General features: G+C 41.9%; 4 protein-coding genes across 4 annotated transcripts; 2 read left to right on the top strand and 2 right to left on the bottom strand.

Moving 5' to 3' along the window:
* Positions 1-1,844: 1,844 nt before the first annotated feature.
* Positions 1,845-4,004, top strand: LOC310853915 (gamma-crystallin M2-like; the record flags this gene model as incomplete). The annotated part of the gene is made up of 3 exons (XM_083758387.1): positions 1,845-1,853; positions 2,361-2,603; positions 3,729-4,004. 3 exons carry the CDS (start codon positions 1,845-1,847, stop codon positions 4,002-4,004), a joined length of 528 nt encoding a protein of 175 aa, XP_083614513.1.
* An 895-nt stretch (positions 4,005-4,899) lies between these two features.
* On the bottom strand, positions 4,900-9,385 carry LOC310853914 (gamma-crystallin S-1-like; the record flags this gene model as incomplete). The annotated part of the gene is made up of 4 exons (XM_083758386.1): positions 4,900-5,169; positions 5,781-6,023; positions 6,208-6,280; positions 9,348-9,385. The coding sequence occupies 4 exons, from the start codon at positions 9,383-9,385 to the stop codon at positions 4,900-4,902; spliced, it is 624 nt and encodes a 207-aa protein (XP_083614512.1).
* A 1,571-nt stretch (positions 9,386-10,956) lies between these two features.
* On the bottom strand, positions 10,957-13,253 carry LOC310854419 (gamma-crystallin M3-like; the record flags this gene model as incomplete). The annotated part of the gene is made up of 3 exons (XM_083759056.1): positions 10,957-11,238; positions 12,206-12,445; positions 13,239-13,253. 3 exons carry the CDS (start codon positions 13,251-13,253, stop codon positions 10,957-10,959), a joined length of 537 nt encoding a protein of 178 aa, XP_083615182.1.
* Positions 13,254-15,471: 2,218 nt separating this feature from the next.
* On the top strand, positions 15,472-20,479 carry LOC310853913 (uncharacterized protein; the record flags this gene model as incomplete). The annotated part of the gene is made up of 6 exons (XM_083758385.1): positions 15,472-15,480; positions 15,782-16,024; positions 16,407-16,664; positions 17,832-17,858; positions 19,214-19,456; positions 20,195-20,479. The coding sequence occupies 6 exons, from the start codon at positions 15,472-15,474 to the stop codon at positions 20,477-20,479; spliced, it is 1,065 nt and encodes a 354-aa protein (XP_083614511.1).
* Between the last annotated feature and the right edge of the window lie 1,267 nt (positions 20,480-21,746).

The following is a 21,746-nucleotide window of genomic DNA, read 5'->3' as shown; positions in this document are numbered from 1 at the left end:
AGGAGAAATTAAAAGCCAAAATGCTTATCGAGAACTAATTTGAAGAATCAGACATTAAATGTAAACACAAAAATACCAGTAATACATTAAAATAGATGTGCTTAAATACAAAATTACATGCAGTACATACACACAGTACACATAGTATATGCATACGTTATATATATTACAACTATACCAACCCGTCTGCAGATCTACTCAAACATGTAGCCAACTGTAAATTAAACTACGTATACGTTTTGCATAAGAGTATTTGTTTGTAGTTTGCTTTAAAGACTAGCAGAGATGGATCAACAGCATTCCAAAGTGTTTATGTACTATGAACTGTGTGTATGTATATATGTATGTAATGTATAATACTGTCTCTTGGTGCCCAAGACAAATTTCTCCTCTGAGACAATAAAGGCTAATTGAATTTAATTGAATAAGGTATGTGCAGCTCCTTGGATTGACGTGTGGCATATGAATGAATATTTGAATTAAAAGAAAAGAAAGAAAGAAAAGGACCATTTGGAAGATTTTTGATATTCATAAATGCATTTGTACACAAATATCTGTAAAGAATTTACGTCATGGAGACATACAAAATGTTTAATTTCTTGAAAAGGGATTGGAACGATACAGAGAAGAAATTGGACGATACAAATTGGAACGATACAGAGAACCAATAGACGGGAGTTGCACCACTCGGTTCACACTGGTGTGATTTTTTAAATAACTCTTATCTTCTCAGCAACAAGGGTTGGATTGGGGATAAGTCTCTGCGACACGTCACGTCCAGGGGGTGTACTTGTACATCAAGCTGCCTCACACTACAGAAACAGGAGATAGGCTCCTGCCCTATGGGCCCCATGGCTACAGAAACAGGAGATAGGCTCCTGCCCTATGGGCCCCATGGCTACAGAAACAGGAGATAGGCTCCTGCCCTATGGGCCCCATGGCTCGGCAAGGCTACTTACTCACTTACTAGATTTAGACTAAAATCTCATGACATTTAGTCACTAAACTAGACTAATACTAACACATTCCAGGTGACTAAAATGTGACTAAAACTAAATGAAAACTATTCAAAAGACTATGACGAAAACTAAAATTAGCTGCCAAAACAAATCCACATTATGAAGAGGTCTTGATAAAGGTCCTTGTAACACAATCAATACAAATGAATCATAATGCATGCAGAGGTGGCCTTGTGTGTGTACAAATTGACCTCTTGTTAAAATGTGGATTTTCATGGCATTGATTCCCTCTCTGCACCGCACAATGTGTGCGTGCGTTTGCGTGTGCGATTCATCCTCTTAGCAGATTTTGCATTGACCTGTACACTACAAGCTGTTAATAAAATCTTCAATCTTCATTATTCAATGCATCTTCTATAACAAATGAAAAACCTCTGGAGTCTGGACCAACAACTCTTAGTACGTAACAACTTTACCCACCGAGTTCCAGTGGTATAAATGCTCAATTGCTCAACGTGAGGAACATATAAAAGTGCATAAAGGAATATGGGTTCAAGCCAGGGAATGCTTTTTGTTTGTTATTGCAAACAACACGCACATTGCTGCCATGTTGTTTTGCTGATGCTGCATATGTAAGCGTTGACCACCTGGGTCAGTATGGTGTTTTGATCACTCGTGATGAACAAAAACAGTGACACATCACACCGTGAAGCATAGCTGCTTGGTGTCCCTATCTGTTGATAGAAGCCATTTGAATGACAATAGGCTACTTTATGCTGCGCAATCACATCACACAGCAGCTTTTTATATAAAAGAGAGAGACATGGAGAGCATGCATCCAGTATCCATCCAGCATCACCTGGGAAGCGACAACTGTCTGTAACAATGGGGAAGGTATGTTTGATTGCCATCGTTAAATGCTGTAAATCAGTCGTCTACTTTTTTCATATCAATGTCCATTATTTATTATTCTGCATTTGAGCCACGGATCACCATTTGACGAGATTTAGCCTCTGTCCACAATTCCATGCTATATTGATGTGGTGCCATAGGAGAGATAACAGGCACAGGTTGTTCATAACAATTATGTAATGCTGATGTTTAACAATAATTTAACTCTTGGGTGTAAAATGTATAACCAAGGGTCCATTTGGTTACGCTCTCAAGAGTTAAATGTATCTACAGGTTAATTTGGTTTACCAACTCTCCATCATTTAGCTGGGGGCCCACCTGGAACCCCCTCAAGGACCACTGGTGGTCCCCGGACTACTGGTTGAGAACCACTTATAATTATATTAATTAAACAATCAATACACTATAACAATCTCTCGAATGAAACCGCAATGATAATCAAACCACAGCAATGTATAACCAAGGTTGACGCAAATTATCCTTTCACAGATAATCTTCTACGAGGACAGAAATTTCCTTGGCGCACAGCATGAGTGCATGAGTGACTGTGCCGAACTGATCACCTTCTTCAACCGCTGCAACTCCATCAGGGTTGAGAGCGGCTGCTTCATGGTATATGAGAGGCAGAACTACCAAGGCAGCCAGTGCTTCCTCAGGAGAGGCGAATACCCCGACAACCATCATGCCGGCATTGAGGGTTCTACTATCCGCTCCTGCCGTACGATACCAGTGGTAAGTCTTTGAGGCGGCCTCTCAACATTGAGTTGAAGTGCATTCAATAGGCTCTATGCACAACATAGGCCTACGCCATTTTGCTAAGAACTTGGGTCCCTTCCCTACTTCCTTCTCACAGGTGTTACCGATGATACTAATTAAGGCTCTGTTCCATTCTGTTCAAACAGAGTCGAGGATGCTGCTATTGACCATTTGCAGACCGCGGCCAGAGTTACGTTTTCAGTAAAGCAATGTCCTGCTGCCTCCTTATTATGTGCAAATTCAAAACAGGTGGTACGCAGGACAGTTGAGCGATATCTAACGAGCACTTCCAAACTGCAACACTGCGAGGACAGAAAGTAACTCATAACATGTCTACAGTGGATTTTTATGAAACAAACACGCTGAGGATAGAAAGAGAATAATTCAAGCTTTTCGTACAGCTGCAATGTTGGTGAGTTTGACGTTGTGTAATACAATCAGATATAATCAGACTTTTCTGTTTCGATGAATGTGCTGTCTATGGGAAGTTGCACCTTGTTAGCACCTTGCCATTACCTTATATGGTAAGATGGCCGCGGTCTGCATATGGTCCATTGTGCATGTTGGCCCTTACGGGTCAATTTGGTTCCATTTGTACACTCTCAGAGTGATGGGGGTCCTTGAAATTAAAAAGAGAACCACTGTACACTAGAACAGAGCGGTAACACCTGTGAAGGAAGTAGGGAAGGGGCTCAGAAGTAGGAAGTGTTATTCTGTATGCAATATGCATAGAGCCCATTGCAGTATTGACAATATTTATGGTCTACTGTCAAAGTGTGAATGCTTGCACATTGGCAAATGTAACATCAACTGCTCACGTAGTACTTTACAGTGTACCAATTATAATTTCTAACCTTTAGAGCAGTATAAACAATTAAATACGGTAAATAATAATTATCTCGCCCGGGCGAGATAAAATAAATTTTCTTCCGTGGCCATTCTCGGGCTCCGTAGGTTTTCAACACTTTTCACATCAAGTTATATGGTTTCCTTCGTCCCGACAGCAGAGATATATAGCCTACAGTATATTATTTTCTACTGTCTGGATTCTATCCTTTTCGGAGTCACATGTAGTGAGTTTGACATCTTCTCCTCCTGCAGCACCATGGCTCCTACAAGATGAGGCTGTACGAGCGCCCAGACCTGAGCGGCCAGATGCAAGAGGTGAGCGACGACAGCCCCAACGTGCAGGAGCGCTTCCGCATGTCCGACATCAACTCCTGCAGCGTGGTGGACGGCCACTGGCTGATGTACGAGCAGCCCAACTACAGGGGCAAACACTACTACCTGAGGGCCGGCGAGTACCGCCGGTTCAGTGACTGGGGAGCCGTGAGCCCAAGGGTCGGCTCCATACGGAGAATCACCGACTTCAACTAGAAGTCTTCATATACCTCCTTCCTCTGTCCATTATGAATAAACATGCTTGTTTAAACTTCTGCGTCAAGTGATCACGGTTGAGGGAGTGCATTGTGTGTGTGTCGATTGCAGGGTGTCTGTAGATTCCATTGGGTTTGGCTCATGCTGAAGCTGTTTTCCTCTGACATTCATGACACATTTAAGCCTACCCAGCCAAGCATGGGAAAGATACGATAGCATTGATTGTGAAAACTCCAAGGGTCAGTTTTGCAACATTGGTATACCTTTTTCTTTCTTTCTTTCTTTCTTTCTTTCTCTTTCTTTCGACGGGACAATGCATATGGACATTACATAAATGCAATCTAAATCATTTTAACATTTGATGCCTGCTCATGAACGTTGACCATGTCAAGCAGGAGCCTTGACTAAAAATACATCACATGACTGCACCTGGGACGTTTCGCGTCTCAGGTTTCGGGTCTCGGGTCTCTCGAACATCATACCCCTCACTCAGGTGACCCAGACGGGGTGATCAAGTCCCGACTTACGTCCCAGTAGCTACCCTCGATCAGTCACATTAGGGCAAGACCAAGGCCACACAATCCGTTGCTCCGGAACAACCCTCACCGAGGGTTTTTGGGCTTCCTCCTCACGGAGGACACAGGCTGGCCAGGGCGCTAACGCATATTGCTCACCCGGGTGCCGTCTACATTCTGGCTGTCACCCGTCTCTCCGGGCGTCACCAGACCATACCTGGTTGTCAACGTAGTCTATTCCTATGAGTCACTATAAATAGAATAACTATAATTAAAATGAATTACAATACATGGAAAGGAAAAGCAAAAGGCGGCCCACTGGGTATCTGAACACTTTTTTATTAACATGACATTACATGAGACCATTGGGATCCCTTTCTTCACATGGCGATGCGCTTGATGGAGCCCACCCTGGCGCTCATGCTCCCCCACTCGTTAAACCTCCTGTACTCGCCTGGGCGCATCAGGAACTGGCGCCCCCTGAATTGGGGATGCTCGTAGAAGATCCAGTGGCCTTCCATCACGTTGCAGGAGTGAATGTCGTTGAACTGGAAGCGATCGGACACAGAGGCGCAGTCGTCGTTCATCTCCATCATCTGACCTCCGAACTCGCTGCGCTCGTAGATCCTCATTTTGTGAGAGCCGGTGTGCTGTGTGGGGCGGACGAAATGACAAGGAGTCGTGTTACCAGAGAACTAGAGGCAGCTGGTCTTCCTTCCCTTTCTTTCATTCTCTAATAAGGCCTACAGCTGAGAATCCGTTATACAATAAGAAAATACCACGACTTCAAGGATGTGATTCCAGCAACAGTCAGACACACCATTAGTCAGACGCCCTCCCCAAATCCTAATCTCACAGGAAGCCAGGGGTGATTTTTAACCCGCAGCACGGATTAGTTTTAACCCGCCACGCATGTCGGGAGCCACAGGTGATTTTTAACTGGCAGCACAGCTGATTTGTAACCCCGCAGCACGGGTGATTTTTAACCCGGGGCACAGGTGTATCTGACTAATAATGACTGTAAAGACCGTTTGGTACTATATGTCTAACCAACGTATATGCACCCCTGCAGGGTAAGCTGATCTTTAACATACAAGCTGACATTATCATAGTGTAGTTGTTCCAAGATTGTCTGACATCACCATATGCAGTTGATGACTTCATATACAGTATAGGTTTTCTAAGAGGATCACTAGCACAGTTTGTGATATGCCTCAGCCCTCACTCAGATCATGCATGCCTGAGTCTGACTGAAGCTTACAGGGGGGATCATGCGGCAGGAACGGACGCAGTCGTTGAATCCCATCCAACGCTGGTAGTCGGGGAACTCGCCCTTGCTCAGGTAGTACTGATAGCCCATGTAGTTAGGCCTCTCGTAGACCATCCAGCCGCTACTGTCCACCCTGATGGAGTTACAGCGGCTGAAGTGGGAGTGCAGGTCGTCGCAGTCTCCGTCGCACTCGTACGAGCGCCCCTGGAAGTTGCGGTCCTCGAAGAATGCGATCTGAAAACAGGTCAAAATATAGTATTTTTTTAATAGATGTGCAGGTCAAATAAGGAGACCAGGCAGACTTTATCACATGACAAAGGGATAAACGATCCCTGTTTATTGGGTTCGTTTCAACAGTCTGTGGAGGTACTGTACGCAGACAGGCACAAAAGATGCATAGAAAAACAACCAGCCTTACCTTTCCCATTGTGTCGGCAAATGTAGCACCACGCAGCCGTCGGCCTGCCCTGCCTTTATAACCCACAGTCGACCTGCAGCTTTGTCATTCAAATCATGGCTGTCACGTCAGCTTTTTTCACCGAACAATGTACTTTCATTTGTAGTGAACAAAGCAACTATGAACCAATGAACTACTAGGGAGTTTGGGGTTGTTTCAATATCATTCAACTCACAAATATAATATACGTATAATGAAGGGAAAAAAACTATAAATAAATATATTGTCTCTGTTGAGTGGAAAGAGACAATATATGCTTACTTTCCCGGATAAACGGATTCGCACCGTGTTTGAAGCTTGTGGATCTGCTATCTTTTGGGCTTTTGTGTGATGCTGTAGTAGGATGATCAAGTACTGTAGGGCATTCATATACGAATAAACACAAATAGTTAGAATATGGAGCAAGCAACAATCTAAACTAGAAATGCACTCTCTCTCTCTCGATGCCAACTTGAACTCAAGTAGTCCATGTATGGCCTACTTGTGCGCAAGCAGAGCGTGCCATGAGGTATGCTCACAACTCCTAGAGTCCTAGAGCTGTTAATCCTATAGACCCCTTATTGACCTTATACCAACCTTGAAACGTACCGTAGTTTTGTCACCAAGAATGGTGGTCCCTAAATTGGCTGTTGATGGTGATGTATACATACGTACATTCATACCCAGCTGATTGCAGAGCCTGTGTGCTCTGCTTAAGTGCGCAAGTAATAATAAATAAATAAATTGTTGCATGGCTCTAAGAATAAGATACCTCAAGGATAGGGCCATTTACTGTATGCTGCACGCTGCACAGGTTTGGTATTTGTAGTGCACCCCCCATCCAGTTATTACACTGGCCGGGGCGCAGTCCGAAGAAAGAGAAAAATCACACCCGTATGAACAGAGCGGTGCAGGCAGCTGCTCAACGACACAGCTGGCTGGCTGCAGTTATAGTTATAGTACTCAGTTTGAATGGCCCTTTAGGCTGCTCAACAGCGCCACTTTAGGTCACCCAGTGGTATTGCAGCGATTCATACGACAGACAGACGGACGGACGGACGGACGGACGGACGGACGGACGGACCATAGAACAAGACAAAGAAGACATAGGACAACAACAACTAACTGTAAGACTACATGCAAAGCTCAAACCATTCAAAGTGCACAATACACAGATAGATGAGTGTAATAATTTAAATTGTCATTCGTGTCAGCACACCCATACAGAGTTTTACATATTTGTTTGTTCTAAGAAAAATATCCTGGACAAAAGGGTAAAAAATGAAATGGTAAAAAAAAGACCAATACAATAAAAAGAACAGTCAGCTTTAGCCACTTACCAGGTCCCCTGCTTCTTCCCCTCTAGTTAGTTAGTTAGTAAGTTAGTTACTTTATTGACAAAATACATTGGGTCCAAACAATCACCGAAAAGGCCCATGAATAAAAGCATTAAAATGTACAATAAATTAAACTATACAATACACAACACAGAATCCCTTGACTCAGACAACAGGAGTTTTCTGTTGCTTCAAAAGTGATAGGCAGGCATATAACACGTCCCCCAAGTTCCTCTGTTAGCCCACAAAGCTCAGATCAGTAAACTCATGTCCATATTTCCCTCTGATGTCTTGTGTGAGGGGACCCGCCAGTATGTGCTGTTTGTTTAGTTGTATACCAGACCATGCAGTCTCACATTGACAAATAGGCTGCCCAGGCGGTATGCGACTCCACCTCCCCATTTCCACAGGCCTATATATGTGACCGGGGACAGTAGTTTGATATACAAGGGGGCCATGGTCATTTTTCAGTTCTTTACATATTATGAAACTGCACACTGTAACCTTTGCCAAAATACTGCTCATATTATGAGAGGACAACCGAAACCATGTAAAGGTTATATGTATATGTATATGTATATGTATATGTATATGTATATGTATATGTATATGTATATGTATATGTATATGTATATGAATATGTATATGTATATGTGTATGGTATAGAGTGGATGAACAGATAATTCTGGGTTGATGGCTTGGTAGGTCTTATATCTTGTTCCCTGGCTCTGTTTGGATTGGAGTTTATGAGTCAAGCACCGCAAGTCTCTCAATATGATCTTGTTTCTCCATTATTAAATGAGAATAGATGACTTGTTTCTCCTTCTTTAGTAATTGAAGAACATATACCAGTTGATGCTGCTGTATCCGTTTTACACAAAATGGAGTCATCAGTTCAGTTTTGGTGGACAGCTGGATAATCAGTTGAGTGCTTTGTTTCAGGCATGTTTCAGTTAGCTTCTTTCTGACACAATGTCCATGCAATTATAAGCCTAAATGGCAATAATGCAGCTTCTTCTAGGTTGAGCTCCTGTCTGCTCTCAGAATGTCTTATAACAGGACAGAATGAGTCTGTTATTAAGCATATAGTCATATAACTTTGCTGCATTATTGCTCTCACGTACCCCCCAGGAATTGTCGCAATCAAGTTGGTAACCTTTCTTGGGGCCAAGCTCATTGGATAGCCAGTTACAATTACAAATATGGAGTTTAATGAGTGTACATTCTGCTGGACAGAAGTTTGATCACACCTGCCTGCTCCTTTCCCTGCCTTTTGCTGGTGGTCAATCATGGTGGACTTCTGCCATTGTGATAGGGTCAGCTAGAAGTGGAATGTTGTGACATTCTAGTCCTCCAGTCAGCTGATGGAGGAACCCCCCATCAGCTGACTTCACCATCAAATCAGCTTGGAAAAGGGAATGGGAGTCCAATGAGGTCCCAAACAAACACCTGGTGTCAGACCCCAAACAACAGGTCCCTGGCACCACCCTCCCAAGGAGACAGTGGTCTACGCTCAATAGATTCAGAACTGGACATGGCCCCTGCTTGGCCAGCCTTCACAAATGGGGCAGTAGCCCAAGCCCACTGTGTGCGTGTGGTGAGGAGCAAACTATGGAGCACATCATAGAAGTGTGTCCTCTCCAAAGACTGGAAGGAGGATTAATCACCCTCCATACAGCAGACCAGGAGGCAACCGCTTGGCTTAAGGATTTATTTGCATTCGCTAAATAAAAAAATAAAAGAAGTCCTCCATATCATCCATATGTAGTGGGGTTTCTCCCTCACCTCACCAGCATGGTGTGTTCAGCAGCCTCTCCATGCATTATGTTTGTGGAAGTCACTTTCAGAAGATACCAATCTCTTCGACCAAGAATAAGGATTAGGGACGCAAGGGTTCAATGCGGTTAATGATAATAGCACATATATACTTGGATTAGGTTTCAGATTAGGAAGAGGGTATGCTCTATCAAACCCCTACAACTAGTTTGTAAGGGGTTTGTACAAGTTAGGGTTAGAAGAACTCACTATAGGCTACTTATTTTGACAGTTTGTTCATATAATATATGTGAACATATGTATGATATTGCTATGTATCAAAAAATGTATCCAAGTCATTTTTTTAAAAGACTAATATTTTTTGGCCTAAGTCAGCTCTTCATGACACTGCCCATGCACCTCTGGTAAAATCATCAAAGTCCTAATTGAAAATTATCATGTTGATCCCTTTTAGTAAAATGGCCTGTGGGATAGGAGTGAATGGAGTGTGAGATAGGCCAAAATAGGCAATTCTTAGGCCTAAATCACATGGTTTTGTGACTCAGGTTTAATCCCATTTAATTCTATGTAATCCTCTTATGCATACAGTGTTATTTTAAGTTAAATAGTCATACATTATTAAAAATGATTTTTGTGAAATTATTAAAGAATATCATACAGTTTTGTTTTGGATCAGTTTTTTAGTTTTCCTGATAAACTATGTTAAGATATTTACCTGCTATCCCACTTTGTAGCAGTTGACAGAATTCTTGGCATCTACTTACTTGACCACTGTCCACTTCCCATGTAGTTGGTTGACCTCCATGCCATTTACTCCGATTGTAATTGTAGAATATATTGTATATCTGCATTATAATTTTTAATGAATAAAACACTATTTTAACAAATATGTAAAAAGATAGATAAAATATAGGCCTATTCATAACAATAAAAGTAAAACTGTATGTGCGTGCGTGCGTGCGTGCGTGCGTGCGTGCGTGCGTGCGTGCGTGCGTGCGTGTGAACAAACAGATGGTACAATGAAAGCCATTAGGGACAAACTAGAAACTATAGGCTATGTTGAGTAAAGGAATATGATTATGCAATATGCACCATATTTGTATTCCATTCATAGGGCTTTTCATTTCCACAAGTGTCCTAAAGAAGTTAGGGCACTAATTAAAAGTTGCATATAATGATGCATTACAGTTGCTTTTGAGGGTACCAAGATGGCACATCCAGCTGTTTGTTAACTTAAAGGTGCCTACCTGTCAAGCCCCTCAAAGAAACTTAATGTATACATTCATGTGTCGGTTAGAAGAGTCTGACAACTCTGTCATTATGATGTTAACCAACCGTCTTCCATGATTTGGAGACATTGGCGTAACAGCCTCTACACTGTGAGCATTTTCTTTATGGTTTTCATATATCGTTCTTTTTTTCCTTTTCCTTCCTTATTTATTGTGTGTATTGTCATTTTGTATGTGATATGGACCCTGAGTCTGAAATAAAGATTGAATTGAATTGAATTTTCGAGCAATTGTTCTCCTTGCCAACAAAATGATATCAACGGAATTCTCACATACAGGTTCACAAGCCTTTATTTAAAAAAAGCTATCGTTCACAGTCAACGGGCGAACTAACAGGTATCCATGATGCGTCGGATGGAGGTGAACCTCATCTGGGCGGCCTGTCCCACCATCTCCCTCATGCTCCTGTACTCTCCGGGCTTCAGGTACATGACCCTGCCTCTGTAGCTGGGCTGCTCGTACAGCAGCCAGTGGCCTTCCATCACGTTGCAGGACTGGCAGTCAGACATGCGGTAGCGCTCCATCATGTTGTCGCAGTCCTCGTTCACCTCATGCATCTGGCCTCCGAAGTTCTCTCTCTCGTACAGCCTGACCCTGAACTGGCCCCTGTGCTGCAGAGGGAAACAACAGGCATCACATTTTTACAATAAAACCACTTAAACCCTATACACATTTATGCAGCCGGCAGGGACGTGCAGAGAGTGTAAGAGGGGCAGGGGCTGAAATCCCGTAAGAGGGCACTTTTTTCTGTTTTTGATCTACACTAAATATCTTTGCCAGATATTGCCGATCTGCATAAGTTCACGAATCACTACGCACTGTGAGCTTGTAGATTGACTATCTTTACCCAATGTTCACCCCAGAGGGACGGTATAAGGCTCAATTGGTTAATTATCATAACACGGTCAATTCTATAGGCTATACTCCTGAAGTTAGACCACGTGCGTGCTGTGTAGAGGAGGGTTTTCAAACCTTTTCACTTTCCCATTCAAACACTCCCGTCACTCCCAGAACCCCACTTTGTATTGGAATTGGTTTGCTGTACATAGGGGCATGTTGGTTTTCTGCATGCGGGAGCGTCGGACATTGGTGTGTGGAGTGTATAAAATGTGCTGAATCACAAGGACATGCACACATAGACATCAAAGGGGGCTTCAGCCCCTGCCCTTTCACCCGTCTGTAACGAATGCAGCATTTACAATGGTGGAAGAAATGCAAATGCCACTCCTTTCCATGCCATATACCAGAAGGCAGCATTCAGGAGAATTGCTTTTTTCCGAAGTCTCCTGAACATGGAACGCACCATTTTGCGTTGAACAAATTTGTATCGAAATCCATGTCGTACTCTGCAGTAGATAAAGAGTGCTGGGTTGCGCCCTGGAAATAGCTGATCTACAAGCTCTCAATGCGTCGCAGCGCGATACATTGAGAGCTTGTAGATCTGCTATTTTCGCTATTTTTGTCCAAAAGTGCCCTCTTACGGGATTTCAGCCCCAGCCTCTCTAACACGTCCCTGCTGAATCCTGAATAAAGCCATGCTACCAGACATGATTGGACTGGAAGGTTTGCAAGGTTTACCATGGGGATGGTGCGGCAAGACCTGATGCACTCAGTCATGCCCATGCGCTGGTAATCGGAGTACTCGCCCCTCCTGGCAAAGAACTGGTTCCCCAGGAAGTTGGAGCGATCGTACACCATGAAGCATCCGCTCTCCACCCTGCAGGACTTGCATCTGGTCAGGAAGGAGGTCAGCTCGGGGCAGTCGCTGGTGGTCTCATAGGAACGACCCTGGAAGTTCCTGTCCTCATAGAAGATTATCTGTTGGAAGAAAACAAGATGAAAAGAAAGAATATATGCATATGCATGCATGTTTCATTTTAGAGCAGACAGACTTGTAAGGGTCCATTTAGAACCCCTCGCAAGGAACCCTTGAAGATTCACTGGACCCCACTTTGAGAACCCCTGCTCTAGACCACCGATTCCGGACGTTTTTTTTTTTTTTTAAGATATTTTTTTGCGGCTTACGCCTTTATTGATTTTTTAAGGGATAGAAAGTAGGCTGACAGGAAACGGGAGAGAGATGGGGGGATGACATGCGGTAAAGGCCGTGTCGGGTCCGGGAGTCGAACCCGCGGCACACCGCGACTGGATCACCAGTCCGGTGCCCAGACCGTTACGCTACGGCCTGGGCCGATTCCGGACGTTTTGACCGACATTTTCGCCAAAAAGTGGAACAATTTGGATTGATTAAAGCTTCAATTGAGAACATTTAAATTAAAAGTAATCAAACTCATACAAATAGTTTTGATGGATGCATTTTTAGACTTAAGTATTAAACTTCAATATATGAAAAACATTCATTTACAGCTCTACTATGTAGAAGCAAACAAGGTAATATAAAATACGGTACACTATACACACATAAACTGAACATTATTTCTTATTTAAACACTTTAAAACATAGCCAACCACCAAGCTCACTGTGAGCTATTTGTATTGTTTGCATATTGGCTGCATATTACTACAGATATGTCATAAAAAAAATGTCAAATCGAACCTAGAAATCGGTCTAGCTCTATTTAATTTGAATTCTTCATTGGCTACACCTCACCTTTCCCATGGTCATGATGATGATGAGGATGAGTTGCTCGTCTGTGGATGGATGTATGATATTGGACAGTAATTGTAGAACCAATGCACTGTACGGGGTACTTTTATACAGCCACAGAATCTCTATTCCTATTGTGTAAAGTTCCTGACTGGACAGTATAATATGGAGGGCCTCGTATAATGACACATGACTGGTTTGTTATTGACCATTGTGTGCAGCTGTGGTTATTCTACATTCGCTATTGTGTATCGTTCAAAGGCAGATCGAGAAGAAGAATATTCTCAAGCTATTAAAATTCTCTGGTGCATTACATTACAAAATACAATACACGTCAGATTAATCTGCTGTGGGCACAGAAAACAGTTGTATAAGCAAATGCATACACGTGCATGAAAAAAAAGGTCTTGTGTTGAAATCCAGCACAACCTGAGATCAGATTCTAAAAATGTCTTCTACATCCTGACAGTTTTCTGAAAAAGCTATGTTTCTATGTCAGTCGTTTTTCAAAAATAGCAGATCTACAAGCTCATAGCGCGCCACCGAGTGGCACGCTATGAGCTTGTAGATCTGCTATTTTTCAATAGCTAAAGCATAACATAATGCTAACACCAAAAGGGGTTCCCGCAGTTTATAGTGCAAGTTGCATACTTGAGTCCTGCTGCTCCTGCATGTTGCAGATACCTTGTTTAATGTTTCTATTCTCTCACAAGCCTCTTCATTGTTGAGAGGAACACCTATTTCCTCTTGGTAACGGAGTCATGAATGAAGTCGTGGAATTTGGTGACGTGAATGAACTTCCTTTGTAAGCTCCCAAGTCAACAAGCCTGTCAAAACATAGTTCCATATGTAACATAAAAATAAATATACACGCCTGTGTGTATATAGGTATGTATATACTACTAAATGTATGTATTTTTAATTATTGAATTATAATGAATAATTCATTAGTTTAATTATATACACACATGTATCCTTGTCATATAACACACTGATAAAGCATTGCACTTGTTTACAACAGGGTCCACCTTTTTCAATTCATCAGAACATTTAGAGACTTACATATACACTCCGCGGATCAGGAAGAAATCAAGAACTGATCGGTGGATGAAATCAACTTTTGTGTCAAAAAGGTCAAGGTCACAACTAGAGACGTATAGAAGAAGAGTGTCTGGGCAAGGTTTGCACCCTTAGGAATACCACCTTCAAATGACATAATTATACTGTTTTTTTTATTTTATCAGATATGCAATGAAGGCTCCTTCAAATCCCCTTGCAATGCACTTACATGCACTCTAGTGAAATGCAGCAAGCGCTTGAATCTAAAATACACTCAAGAACAGATTGCTTTGGGAATGCCTTCCCTTTACGGTTCCAGTTTACCCATTTAGACCTGCGGGAACGAATCTACAATGTCTTCTAAATCCTGACAGTTTTCTGAAACCCCCCCCCACAGAAGCAAAGATTTGAGTTGAAACGTTTGCTCTGAAAGAATATATATTCGTACGAGTTTGTAGATCTGCTATTTTTCAATAGCTAAAGCATAACATAATGCTTAAAACACCAAAAAGGGTTCCCGCCCCTGGTCAGAAATGTGCCAGTGCCATGAAGCGTTTTAATGCATAGTCTACATTCTGGCATAATTATTGTGAGTTCTGGTTCCATAGAAATGCATGCTGCTGGTTGTCATACTTTAGTTTAAACACTTTTTTTGTTTTAACAGTTTTGTATTGAGTTGTGCTTGAAATGTACTTTAATTCTCCAATCTGTTAATATATTCTTCAATCAATCAATCAATCAATCAATCAATCAATCAACGCGACAGATCTTCTATTTTTGCTAAATGTTAGCCATAGATAGAACAGGGATGCTATAGGATTCAAGCTTATATTTGACTCTTTAAAGGGTTTTTACTCAGCCAAAAAGCATTTGATATCAAACCAAAATGTCCTCCTGCTCCCCTGTGTTTGCCAGCACGCTCTCCAGCATCCAGTAGCTCTGGGATGCTCTGCACTTTTTTTCCGTTTGCATTGTCTAGAGTTGGTGGCTCCACTGATTCAGAACAATGTGATAAGCCTGGATAAATATTTGAATCACGGATTGAATTATCCAATTCAACTGGACGTGAACCATGTGCTTGGTGTTATTGTTCTTGTCCTGTATAAAGAGAATATTGCTGGAGCCTACTTGAATGTAATAAATGTATCGTCACGTGTGAGACCTACTCTTATAAACCATGGCGAAGGTAAGATTCACTTCATGTACATGTCTGATGTTTCAACACATACTGCATCTAATCTGCAAATTACTGGACGTTTTGAATATACTGTGAATATATTGTCAAATGCAAATTAATGCACACAAATGATTTATTGTAAAATACTTGTTTTGTGTATAGCCATTAATCAGTTCTGCTACAAGTAGACAAGACAAAGCATCTCAATACTGGAAAGAATTTGTTCAATCCAATAAATCACAAGTGAACAAAGCAGGCAGTAGAATAGAGTAGTCGTACTGTATATTTGATGGAACTTGATTCTTTCCAGATCATCTTCTTCAATGACAGGAACTACCAAGGACAGCGCCATGAGTGTAATGGTGACTGTCGTGACCTGGAAACCTATCTGAGCCGCTGCAACTCCATCCAAGTGGAGGGTGGGTGCTGGGTCATATACGAAAGGCCCAACTTCGGGGGATACCAGTATGTGATAATGCCAGGAGACTATCCCAACTACCAGCACTGGTTGGGCTTTAGTGACACAATCAGGTCCTGCCGCATAATCATAAATGTAAGTGAAATACTGTAGGCCCTGAAGCCCTGAGAGTTCTTAGATACATTTCTCACAAAAGTTTATATTTTGAGGCTCATTAAAATACACAAATGCTTGTTCCAGTTTCATCCACACAAATCCTACCATCCCTATTCCGGACATGTCATAAGTATTGTTAGAAGATTCTGTGAAAATAGCAAGATTCTACATTTTGGAGTCTGTAGATTTGATACAGAGGAAAAAATGAGGGGGCCAAGCACAGACCCGTGGCAGACCCTGGTCAATGAAGTAGGGTTGGTCATGACGTTCCTCCATTGTTTTCCCAACAACACATTGCATAATTTGTCCTGATGTTTGTGCAACTTTAACTAGTTTAGCGATTTGTCCCGGCCGGGAACAGGTGGGGAATTCCTGGAGACTGAAAGTGTTCGAGATGGTTAACTTCGAAGGCCAGTCCATGGAGCTGACTGATGACATGCCGGCCTTCCACGAGCGCTGGCACAACCGAGAAGTCCACTCATGCATGGTGTTCGAAGGGGCTTGGGTTTTCTACGAGCACCCCGACTACAGTGGGAAACAGTACCTGGTGGAGAGGGGCGAGTACAAATGTTACGCTGAGTGGGGGACCGTGCAGGCAAGCGTAGGTTCCATGCGAAGGGTCATGGTGTACTAATCATGTCATATCCATGGGCAGAATATGCAATGTCATTGTTGAATTGTCCAGGCAATAAAAGCTGCAGTGTGTGACAATAAATCTTCCTCCTCTGATCTAAAATTATTTCATTATGATCTGCATTACAAAAGCGTTACCCACCCGGCATGCAGTAATGTTTGGCAGGGTATTGTAATGGGTCCTGTCTGTCCTAGGCTGCCCCTAAGACAAAATTAACTTGTCAGGTCAACGTCATACTTCAAAAGGTCAAAGGTTCACAGATAAATGTGTGCACATCTTATGCCTGTATTGAGGCCAGGTGCTGGACGTCAAGGCATCATGGCGAGAATCAAGGAGAAGAAAGAACATATTGCACACTTGTTTTTTCAGCTCCAAGGACTTACTTGCACAATTGAGAAACACTGTACAAGCAGGGTTTGCATCGCTAAGAGTCATGATGGACGTTGTAAAACAGGGGTGGTGGGCTTTGAAGATGGAGAGCCACTACATTTCCACACTCACTCCAGAGGGCCACATTGCATACTGTTGTGCGACGCGTTTTGAGCTTGTAGTGATGCTATGCTTTGCTATTTTTTAATTGGAATCCTGAAAGGTAACCTTTGTATTTAATTTCAATGCATTTATAGTTATGTTAACTATATGAACTAAATACAAATACAAAAAAAAGACAATAACATTAAGCTACTAATATAGACTGAAGTAATTAAAGCGGGTCATGTTTGCATGTTTGGAATTGTATCAGCTGAAATCAATTCATATATCAGATTTCTGATATTAACCTGAGGGCCGCATTAGGTGAAGGTGGGGGCTGCATGTGGCCCCCGGGCCTCCAGTTGCCCATGCATGACTAAAACTAAATGTGATTACATTTTCACCACTATTTTTCAGTAACTGCCAACAACCAATTATTTCTGTTCCGAAATCTGGCACCATGAACTCTAAAGCACAGCATAATACTGCACGTATTAAACATGAAAGCAAAGCAAACAGCATCAGCTGTCGACACCCTCATTTGAATGACAATCATTCTACTGTCAATGCGTTTCATTGTAGGCCTACTTCATATATAAATCTCAACCATGGCGTGGTGTCAGTGTGCCGTGTTTGTGCCAGGAGGCTTAATTGTACCGAGTGAGGACGAGCAAATAAAAGTGGAAAACAATGGAGCGCATTGGGAAGGTAAGTAATTACTTCTTGCACAAAACAATTTGCTGCAAGGTCCAAAAAGGGGGGAAAAAAGAAAAGAAAAAGAAAAAAGATTTAGTATGTATTTAGTTAGAATTTTTATTTTTGTAGATTTTGTAGTTAGAGTGGATTCAAAGAGTATAGACCCCAAACAAATATTCACATCTTTATATACTAACTATATTCTTTGCTTCTTTTAACCTCATTAACCTTAGTTTCATTATTTGGGGCATCAGAAAAATAGAGAGGGTCCAAGTATATAGACAAATGGGGAACTGTCAACAAAGTATTTTGGGTTTAGGTTGTTAAATTACTTTTGATAAGCTTTATCTATCTTATTTTATTGTAGGTTTATGTTATTATTCATGTCATCAAATTATTCTTTATTATACACTTGGCAATGTATAGAATTGTCTTTTCTTAATTGTTACTGTTTGTTGTAGAAGTAGTTAGTAGTACTTAGTAGTAATTATTATTGTCTACAATCTGGTGTGATATGCAATTTATTAAAAAAGAACATCTCCCCGATTCTTGCCTCCCTACACTGGCTCCTTGTGAGTTACAGGGTTACAGGATCCAGTTTAAGATTTGTTTTTAAGTCTGTAAATGGGTTGTCACCAATCTATATATCGGAACTTGCTCCGATATATGCTCCGAGCTCCCAAAGTATCGACAAGGGCCCTGAGGTCGACTGACCAGTCACTTCTCAAGATCCCTAAATCCCGAAATCCCAGGGGGATAGGTCATTTTCCGCACCCACACTGTGGAATGAACTTCCACCTCATGTCAGAGCTTCTCAAACCTTGCCTGTGTTTAAATCACGTCTGAAAACTCACCTGTACTCCTTGGCATTTGAACATACTGATTAAGAGTATGTTGCCCTACCTGCAGAAGCAGTTACACCTGTTTGAGATACTTGTATTTGTGATCATCAATAGAGAAGAGAGGCAGATTTCCCCCCTTGTGTGTATTGTATGTATATTGTCTTGTTTTGTTTTGTCTGTATTGTCAACTGTCAGTCGTTTCGTTTTCATGTTTGTCTGATTAAAATTCAATAAAAAGTCAATTGTAAAAAATAAAATAAAAAAAGAGTATGTTGCCCTGTTTATGTATTGTTGTTTTGTCTTTGATATTTTAGTATTTCTTTGTGTACAGCACTTTGTTTCAACTCTGTTGTATAAAATGTGCTTTATAAATAAAGTGGATTGGATTGGAAAACCTTAAATAAATTGCACAACTATAATTACACTAATTGTATTACGTCATTCACTATAATGTATCGATACTCAAATCTGTCATGGGCTATACCTACTGTTCAACAACTAATACTGCAATATCTTCCATGCCAGATCTTCTTTTATGAAGACAGGAACTTCCAAGGCCGGCTCTATGAGTGCAACAATGACTGCATCGAGCTCAGCTCCCACTTTGCTCACTGCAACTCCATCCGTGTGGAGAGCGGGGCCTGGGTGATCTATGAGAGAGCCAACTACATGGGGTCCCAGTATGTCCTGATGAGAGGGGAGTATGCTGACTTCCAGCGTTGGAACGGATTTAACGACACTATCCGTTCCTGCCGTCTTGTCAGACACGTAAGTGTTAAAGAACAAGGCTAAAGAGTCTCGAAAGGAGTTTTCTATCTATTACACACTCCATGAAGGCTTGAATTCATGAAGATCATTTTAGGTTTTGTCGCATTCCTGAGCCAATAATTTAATGTCTTGACTTCTCCAGTCATCAGATCTTCAGTCATCAGAGACTTCTCCAGTCTCCTTAGGCTTTATGCCGTGCTTCGGTGGCCGAACGGTTTGCGGAGCAGTCTTGATAACGGAAGGTCGCTAGTTCGTATCCCTGGACCGGCACGTTAAAATTACCACCGCTGAAGTGCCCTTGGACAAGGCATTGAACCCCTACCATGAAATGTTCTTTGAGCAGGGCCTGGCTGTAAACAAGTTCTTGAGCTTAGTCCAGTTACCCTGGGTGAACATAGTACCTTTCCTTTTCTCCTTAAGGCCAGGACACACCAATGCAACTCCTTGCAACATGCAACTACTTGAAGTTGAAACTATTTGCAAATACTTGAAACATTGGTGTGGACTGGCCTTAAAACTTGTTGCCAGGAGTTGCATTGGTGTGGACTGGCCTTAAAACTTGTTGCAAGGAGTTGCGACTCGTTTCATTATTCGTGTGGTTTAGGCCTTTACATCCAACCATGCAGGCCAAGGTGGTGTGAACCAAATGACATTACCGTCCATAGCGCCACTTATATTTCTATTGCAATGAAACTCTGACTAACAGTCTGGCGCGACCACTCTGTGTCTCCCAAGGTGAATTCCAGCGCGCACAGGATCCGTGTGTACGAGCGTCCAGATTTCAGCGGTCAAATGGTTGAGTTCAGCGAGGACATGCCCATCCAGACAGAGCAGTGGCACCACCGGGACATCTGCTCCGCCCACGTGAAGGATGGTGCCTGGGTCTTCTATGAACATCCAAACTACAGGGGGCGCCAGTACCTGCTGGAGAAGGGAGAGTATCGTCGCCACGGCGATTGGGGGGCCCTCCATCCTGCCATTGGGTCTTTCCGAATTGTCCATGGGTTTTTAAATGACTCCTAAAGCGTCCTACCTATCCACCTTTTAGATAAACACCACTGCCTGGTTCTGTTCTAACCTCACCCCTCCGCTCCCTTCTCCCTAGCTTGGGTCGTATTATCAAATAAAAATGCAACCCATATATACTGCATGCTGAGTGGGTCTGTTTCTGCCTCTCCAACTATGAAAAATGGTGTCTGATGTATTTGCCAAATCTATTGCAACATGAAGACCTTTTTAAGGTGTGACTCTGATCGGTCCAGCAGGTCTAGAACCACCTTCACTATGTCTGGAGGTTTGTCTGAATGTGTGTATCTCTGATACTCACATATACTTTAAGTAAAAGTATCAATACTGCAATGCAGAAATACTCTGTTACAAGTCAAAGTAAAAGTCCGGAATTCAAAATGTACTTGAGTAAACAGTATTGGCATCAAAATGTACTTAAAGTACCAAAAGTAAAAGTACTCATTATGCAGAATGTCCCATTTTAAGTTTTCAAATGTATAAAACTTGTTTGAAAATTGTCGATCTGCAAGCTCACAATGCGTCGCATCACGACGCATTCATCGCATTGTGAGCTTGTATCGGCTATTTTCAAATGGCCGAAATGTAGGTCTGAGGTGGTACATGTATGTTTTGTAATAATAATCTAAACCTACAAAGTAACTAGGCAAATGGGAGTGTAGTAAAAGTAGAATATTTGCCTCTGAAAGTGGAAGTAAGTAAGTACAGAGAATTGGAAATACTCCAGTTAAGCAAAAATATCTAAACATTGTACTTAAGTACAGTATTTAAATACCATCGTGATGTGTAGGCATTGTTGACAATATGCATATCTGGGCTTTTGTGAGTATGTTGTGCTATATTATAGCCTGACACTCGCAATGACATTTCCACACTCACTCCAGAGGGCCACATTGCATACTGTTGTGCGACGCGTTTTGAGCTTGTAGTGATGCTATGCTTTGCTATGTTTGAATTGAAATCCTGAATATTCTTTTTGCTATTTTTTAATTGGAATCCTGAAAGGTAACCTTTGTATTTAATTTCAATGCATTTATAGTTATGTTAACTATATGAACTAAATACAAATACAAAAAAAAGACAATAACATTAAGCTACTAATATAGACTGAAGTAATTAAAGCGGGTCATGTTTGCATGTTTGGAATTGTATCAGCTGAAATCAATTCATATATCAGATTTCTGATATTAACCTGAGGGCCGCATTAGGTGAAGGTGGGGGCTGCATGTGGCCCCCGGGCCTCCAGTTGCCCATGCATGACTAA

This window comes from Protomyctophum parallelum, assembly GCF_964188405.1.
Source record: "Protomyctophum parallelum genome assembly, chromosome: 23".
NCBI lineage: Eukaryota > Metazoa > Chordata > Actinopteri > Myctophiformes > Myctophidae > Protomyctophum > Protomyctophum parallelum.
This window is presented reverse-complemented; position numbering and strand designations above follow the sequence as displayed.